At 65.8% G+C, this 7183-nt stretch overlaps 1 protein-coding gene across 1 annotated transcript; it reads left to right on the top strand.

Annotated features, from left to right (window-relative positions):
- Window positions 1–2820: 2820 nt before the first annotated feature.
- On the top strand, window positions 2821–6550 carry CDKN1C (cyclin dependent kinase inhibitor 1C). Its single transcript, XM_049780912.1, has 6 exons — window positions 2821–2890; window positions 3310–3571; window positions 3799–3909; window positions 4026–4583; window positions 4762–5765; window positions 6249–6550. Exons 1-6 carry the CDS (start codon window positions 2821–2823, stop codon window positions 6431–6433), a joined length of 2190 nt encoding a protein of 729 aa, XP_049636869.1. The 3' UTR covers window positions 6434–6550.
- The last annotated feature ends 633 nt before the right edge of the window (window positions 6551–7183 follow it).

A 7183-nucleotide genomic window follows, 5' to 3' on the forward strand; every position in this document is an offset into this window, starting at 1 on the left:
CTCCTGGCAGTCTCAGGGGACCATATGGGATGCTGGGATTTGAACCACTGTCTGTCCTGGGTTGGCTGCATGGAAGGCAAACACCCTACCGCTGTGCTATCTCTTTAGGCCCCCCTCTGTGCCTTCTGACCGGAGGTTTGGGGGTTTGGAAGAGAGTTTTTCCACCTCCAGCCCTGACCGCATGGGATGAATCCCCTGATTTATATTCTACAAGACTTGGGGTCCCAGAAGGCAGGTCTAGGTGTGAGAAGGAGGCATGACAAGAGGGGGAGGTCCAGGCCATTCGCAGGAGTCGGGGTTGGGGTTGGGGTGGTGTGTATGTGGGGTGGTGGGTAGTGGTGGGTAGGTGGTAGGTGGGTGTCCCCAACTATCTGCAGTGCGATCTGCGGCCACCAGGCGTCAGCAGAAGCCAAGCCGAGCCTCAGTACGTCAGCTGCGTGGCACTGGGGTCCAGGGGTCTGGGGCTGGCTGGGCCCAGCTCTGTGCTCCATGGGTGCTGCCCTTGCCTTGTGTCCTGCCTGGCTCCTCCCCGACTATGACCACGGCGGTGTGGGAAGGGGACAGCTGGGTCCAGGAGGGAGGGAAGCCGTAACGGTGCCTGACAGCCCTGTGGGAGCAGGTCCCATTCTGACTTGTGCCTCAATTCCTGAGAAATCTGCTTCTCTTCTCTTCTCTTCGTCCCTGGAGCACTCCTTCCATTGTGTGTGGGACTGTCCTGCCTCCACGGTGTGTGTGCGCTTCTGTGGGAATGTGGGGTGCAGGTGGGGGCCTGGTGGACCCACTCACTGCCAGAGGTGGTGACGACCCTGAAAGCCAGGCTGGGAGTTGTCAGGGGCTCAGGTGTCCCAAAGAGGACCCCCAACAGGCCAAGCCTGTTCAGTGCTTGTCTGCTTTGGGGGCTTCTCCCTTTCCCAGTGACCCCCAGGGAAGCAGCCTGGCTGCCCCCCACTTCCCTTTTCACAGAGCCAGGGAATCCAGAGTCCAGAGAGAGAGAGAGTACAGACTGGATAGAAAGCACGGACTCCAGAGGAGCCAGTTACTGAGGTTTCTCTACAGAGGAGTGACGTGCCTGCAGCCAGGCCTGCGTGGACTGGTGGGCAGGGGCCCCCTGAGTGCAGGAAAGGCCCCCAATCCCACCATCATGATTAGGTGCTGCCTGTGGGACTGTCCATAGGCCACCTCAGGCCATGTTAAGGGGCCGCAGCTGCTTGGCTCGGAGTGGTCTCCAAAGTGTCCAGTGCCAATGAACTGTAGCTGCGTGAGATCTGGGGTGACCTTCCTGGATGCAGACACCCACAAAGTGGTGAGTCTGCTGAGGTTTAGGGGACTTGTTCCTCTGCTGGAGCCTGTTCAGCTGGATGGGCAGGAGTCAGGAGAGGGACCCCAGCTTCCTCTGGCTTTTGTGCCCACAGGTCCCACGCAGGTGTCTAGGATTGGGGTGGGACCAGGGAGACACCTCAGGGCCAGTGCGTACTAGGAAACTCTGAGCCCTTCTGTCTCCTCCCTGGGACAACAGGCCTCAAAGGCTTCTGAGTGTTTGAGGGTAGCAAGGGACTGTTTGCAGGGGTGCAGGGAGCGGAGTGGGCTGCTGTCTGTGTAGGGGGACAGGGATGTGGCAGGTCTCCAGAGCCCCCTGGCCTGGTCCCTGCTGGAACCTTCTGCCTGGGCCTGGGCAGCGGGTCCACGTGGACAGGGAGGCGGTGCAGTGTGGGGTTCCGGCCACCAGGGGCCAGCCTGGGCCTGAGGACCGCGCCCTGCGCCTTCCTGCCTGCCCAGCCGAACTGCAAAACAGTCCCAAGATTTTAGCCCGAACTACAAAACAGCCCCAAGATTTTAGCTCGAACTGCAAAACAGCCCCATGTTTTTCAGGGGCTTGGGGAGGGGGGCGGCTGGGCCTGGGGCTGAGCTGGATGGGGGCCACAGCCAGCCGCACCCCTTAACTGAAGCAAGTTCTCAATTTCTTCCTCTTCTCTGCGAGAAAGACGTGCAGAGAGGAGCCAGTCTACACCGGGGTGTGGACACGGCGCCAGGGACAGGGACACAAACCCAGCGTGTTGCCGGAGTGCGGTGGGGAGTGCGAGGGCCTTTGGAGTGCTAGCCCTGTCCGGCCACCTGCAAGCAGGGCTGGCCCTAGACGCAGGGGTAGCTGTTCTGTGGGGGTCCCTTGGCACTCTCTTTTCACCAGTGATGTGGCCCAGCTCAGGGCTCCCCCTACACCCACCTACACCCCAAACTCCAAGTGCTTCGGGGAAAGACAGGCTTGGAGTCCAGTTTCTCTGCAGTTCCCTTGGGGTGGGGAAAACCAGGTGCTGCAACCCCCCCTGCAACTCTCTCTCTCTCTCTCTCTCTCTCTCTCTCTCTCTCTCTCTCTCTCTCTCTCTCTCTCTCACTCTCTCTCTCTCACTCTCTCTCTCATTCTCTCTCTCTCTCTCTCTCTCTCTCTCTCTCTCTCTCTCTCTCTCTCTCTCCCTCCCCAAACCACAGCATGTGGGGCCCACCAGCCCGGACAGGGGGGTACTGAGGGCCCCCCTCCCCGTCTGCTCAGCTGTCCTCAGCCTCTCGCAGAAAAGCAAACATTACTTCTTTTGTTTCCTTTCTTCCTCTGATATATTTTTAATTAAAAAGTAGCATCTACACTGATGGTCGTGTGCAGGCTGGGGGTGGTGGTGCAGGATTGGACCTGGGACCCTCACTGTCCCTCCTGGGTGAAGAAGGGTGGTGGTGGGGCCTGTGGCTGGGGTTCGAGTAGCCGCCCAGCACCATCCTTGCTCCAGCCCAGGGTCATGGGCTAGCAGGCTTGGAGAAAGTGGCACAGCCGCGATGTGTCTCAGCCCTGGAGAAAAGGGCCAGGGTGGGGCCACTGCTGCCGAGGACAGGACAGGCAAGGACAGTCAGAAAAGTTTGGGGACGAGGGTGTCACCTCCACTCGGGGGGTACCATGTCTTGACCTTGGCTTTGTAGGGACCCCGCCCGGACCCTCTCCTGAATCCTGTGCCCAAAGGGAAAAGTCACATTCTTGGGGGTGTCCCTAACAGAGCCAGCATGGAGAGGGGAGGTTCGGATCTGCGCTCCCGGCGCTTGGACACCCAGCCGGCAGCTCTAGGGTGCGGTGGGTTGGGGCAATCCCTTCCCAGGCTGTGTCCGCTCCGACTGCGGCCCAGGGTCCGAAATTTCTGCAGTTGTGTGTGTGTGTGATTAGGACCCGCTGTAGGCACGATCTTCCCAGATGATGTCAGGCACGGGGAGAAGGGGGGTCCCCTGAGATACCCTGAGATCCGAAACTGAACCCCCTCCCCCTTGCTCGGCCAGAACTCTGGCTACTCCAGTGCGGGCAGGAAACCAAGAGCCGGACCCCCGACTCAGCCAGCCAGCAACCAGGGGCCACCGCCCTGCGCCTCCGTGCCTGGCCTGGGGTCCGCTGCGCCCCTAACCCACCCCAAGGGGCCGGGCCCGCCTGTCTCTTCCCTTCCCGGTCCGTTCAGGGGGCCCCCGCCGGCAGGCCCTGGCAAGCTCCCAGCTCTCGCCCTGACACCCCGCACGATCCCGAGGGACCCCCACCCTCCCGCGATCGGTGCGCAAAGCAAAGCGCAGGGTGCGGGTGGGGGGGACGTGTCCAGTTTCTGGGGTTCCAGGAGCGCGCGGGTGGGGGGCCACCTGCCCGGGGGGGGGGAGGTCTCCCCATCGAGGGAGCCGAACTGGGGGGGGGGTGGCTGCCAAAGCAGGCAGGGGCAGCGAAGACCCGAACTCTTAGGTCCCCCCTGGAAAAAGGGGGTGCGCCCTGCACCCCGCACCCCGCAGGTGGGCGAGGCCCCAGGTGCTGGCGGTGCCTCCGCCGGGGCAGGCAGGCAGGCAGGCACGAGCCGGGGTCCCCAGCCCCATCAGCTGTCGCGGGGGCCCCCCGGGGTGCGGGTGGGCGATGGGGATTTTTTGGGGGGTGGCGTGGAGTTGCGGGGTGCACTGTGCTAAGGGGATCCCGGCCTTGCCGGCGGGTGGCAAACTCCAGGGCGGGCGCAGGGGCCGTGCAGGGGCTGCGGCGGGGCGCGGCGGGGTTTGGGGGGCCCCGAGGGGGCGTCGGGGGGCGCCCGCGCCGTCGCCGCCCAAGCCCCCGCCGGCAGACAAAGGAGGCGGCGGGGGGCGGGCGGGGACCATGGGCCGAGGGGGCGGGGCGGCGCGGTGTCACGTTACCGCCCGCAGCGCCCTTTAACTCGGGCCACGCCCCCCGGCCACGCCCCCGGCGGGGCGCAGCCAATCGGCGCCCGCCCCGGCCGCGCGCGCCAGCCCCGCCTCCCCGGGTGGGTGTGCGCGGCGGGCCAATGGGCGGCGCGCGGGGGCGGCGCCGGCCAATGGGCGCGGTGTTGTCGCCGCCGCGGCCACGCCCCGTATGCCAAGCGGGCGGGCGCCGCGCCTATAAAAGGGGGCGGCGCGCCGGGCTGGGCGGTCGATCCAGAGGCCCAGTGCGCTGCGCTCCGGTGGGTTTCCGAACCCACCCGAGCCAGGCCCGGCGCAGACGCAACCACGGCAGGCACGGAGGGGGCGCGGCCGGACGAGGCGACCGAGCAGCCCGCGGCGGGCCGGATCGCCAGGTAGAGGGAGAGGGAGCCCCGGGACTGGCGCGGGGTCGGGGGACTTGGGCGCCACTGGGGACCTTTGGGCAGCGCGCGCCCCCTCTCCAAGCGTGGCGCGCAGCCTCCCGCTCCTCCCGCAACTCGCGTCCTCTCTCGCCCCCTCTCCCCCCGTCTCTCCCTTCGCCCTCCCCTGCAGGTCGCCGGTCATGCCCGCCGCGTGTCCTCGCAGCTCCTCGCCCAGGGAACGCCTGGCGTCGCGGCGCCCCGGCTTCCCCGCCCTGGCGCGCTCCAGCGCCTGCCGCAGCCTCTTCGGGCCGGTGGACCACGAGGAGCTGAGCCGCGAGCTGCAGATCCGCCTGGCCGAGCTCAACGCCGAGGACCAGCGCCGCTGGGACTACAACTTCCAGCAGGACATGCCGCTGCGGGGCCCCGGGCGGCTGCAGTGGACCGAGGTGGACAGCGAGTCGGTGCCCGCCTTCTACCGCGAGACGGTGCAGGTGGGCCGCTGCCGCCTGCTGCTGGCGCCCCGGCCCCGCCCGCCCGGCGGCGCGGACGACGACAGCGCGCTCCCCGCCGCCGCCTCCCCCGACGCTCCCCCCGAGGTCTTCCCCGAAGCCGAGGCCGAAGCCGAGGCCGAAGACGCCCCCGAAGACGCCCCCGAAGACGCTCCCGAAGTCGTCCCCGAAGACGCCCCCGAAGATGCCCTCGAAGACGCCCCCGAAGACGTCCCCGAAGTCGTCCCCGAAGTCGTTCCCGAGGTGCCCGTCCTGGAGCCGGAGCCCGAGGAGGAGCCCGAGGAGGAGGAGCCCGCCACTCTGCCGCTCATCGACGAGGTTGTGGCCCCGGAGCCCGAGCCGATCGTGGTGCAGCCCGAGCCCGAGCCCGAGCCTGAGCCCGAGCCTGAGCCCGAGCCTGAAGCCGAGCCCGAGCCCGAGCCCGAGCCCGAGCCCGAGCCCGAGTCCGAGCCCGAGGAGTCTGAGGACGAGGCGCTGCTGCCCAGCGCCCCGGAGTCTCCCGCCGAGCAGCAACTCCAGCTGCTGCTCCCCGTGTGCCCTGCGCCGGCCCCGGGCCCGGCTCCTGCTCTGGTCGCCCCTGTGGCCTCCTGCGCCGCCCCCGCGGCCACCAGCGCTCCCGTCGCCTCTGCCAGCACCGCAGGAGGCGCCGCCGCCGTCAAGAAGCTCCCCGGGGCGCTCCTCTCTGGTGAGAGCGGCTGGGAGGGGCTTGAGGGGCTCAGGGGGGTCTTGGGGGGCGTCCCGGGGTCCCCGATCCCCGTCCCGTGACGTTCAAGGGCCCTAGGAGTCGGGGGGGGGGCGCGCGCGCTCTGCGTGGAGAGGGTCCCCCGCCTGGTGATTGCGCGCGCCAGAGCGCACGGAGATGGGGGTGTGTTTGGGGGCCGCCCTGGCGCGCGCTCAAAGACTTGGCACCGACAGGGTTAAGCGCAGAGGAGGGGCCACCCCCCCTTAACTCTGGAGGTGGGAGGGGGCTCGGCCTGAGGCTTTCTTTAGGGGGGTGTGTATGTTGGAGATGGACCAGGGCTGCTGGGGTTGGAAACGCTTACGCAGCACCTCGCCGGCTGGCTTCGGAGTGGACCAAGCTAGCTGGCCGGTGCGTGGGGCACCTCCAAGGCGCCCTTCGCACCTACCGCCTCCCGCGACGTCCCTCCCTTCCTTCCCGTGCCCGCAGGGATCCCCGGCGCACCGCGCCCTGACCGGCTGCTCGCGCTGTCGCCCTCAGATTTCTTCGCCAAGCGCAAGAGACCCGCGTCTGACAACAAGGCCGCCAACGAGGTGCCCGCCGGCTGCCCTGCCGCGCCTTCTGCTCCCTCGGTGGGCTCGGGGGAGCAGACGCCGCGCAAACGCCTGCGATGAGGAGGTGAGCGCAGGACCACCCCGGGGTGGCCATTTGGAGAGGGTGCGCGCGCGCCCCTTTGCGCTCAACGCCATCCCCGTTTTCTCTGCTTTTCTTGCAGTTTTCGGCCCCGAGAGAGCCCGGGAAGATCGCGCCGGGCAGCGGTGAGGAGAGAGAGAGGGAGAGAGAGAAAGAGAAAGAGAGAAAGAGAGAGAGAGAGAGGAAAAAAGAGAAAGGAAAGGAGAGTGAGACAGACAGACACATCCACACACACGCGCGCGCGCAGGGCCTCGGCTGGCAGCGTCCCTGTCGCAAGTGACCACCGACCACAGACAGATTCGACTTCAGCTGCTCCCCCCCCCCCACCCCCACGATCAGATCAGCAGTAGCAGCTCCTGGAGTCGCCCTCGGTCCCCTCCCACCTGTCTGTCTGTCTGTCTGTCTCTCAGAGACGCACACTGGTCCCAAAGAGTTAAAGGTTTAAAGAGTCTTTGATCTGAAATGTGGAATCTCAGTGCACAGAAGTTAGAGATAGAAAGAGAGAAAAACCACACACTCACACACTCACGCACGCACGCACACACGCACACATGCACACACACACACACACACACACACACACACACACGGACAAAAATAAAGGAAGGACATTTTTTTTAAAAAGGAGAAAAGAGAAAACCCTGTATATTTGTACAAAAATTTTTTTAAAGTTATACTAAGTTATATTTTCTATTTATGTGGAGGCGTGGGCCACTCTTTCACGCCCCCAG

Source organism: Suncus etruscus, chromosome 9 (genome assembly GCF_024139225.1).
Source record: "Suncus etruscus isolate mSunEtr1 chromosome 9, mSunEtr1.pri.cur, whole genome shotgun sequence".
Lineage (NCBI taxonomy): Eukaryota > Metazoa > Chordata > Mammalia > Eulipotyphla > Soricidae > Suncus > Suncus etruscus.

Bases quoted from the DNA above. Each gene is read 5' to 3' on its own strand.
- CDKN1C (XM_049780912.1), top strand. From the start codon at position 2,821: ATGTGTCTCAGCCCTGGAGAAAAGGGCCAGGGTGGGGCCACTGCTGCC. The intron at 3,910-4,025 runs GTGGGCGATGGG...GGGGCCGTGCAG, and splicing joins GGGGGCCCCCCGGGGTGCGG to GGGCTGCGGCGGGGCGCGGC. The intron at 5,766-6,248 runs GTGAGAGCGGCT...CCGTGCCCGCAG, and splicing joins CCCCGGGGCGCTCCTCTCTG to GGATCCCCGGCGCACCGCGC.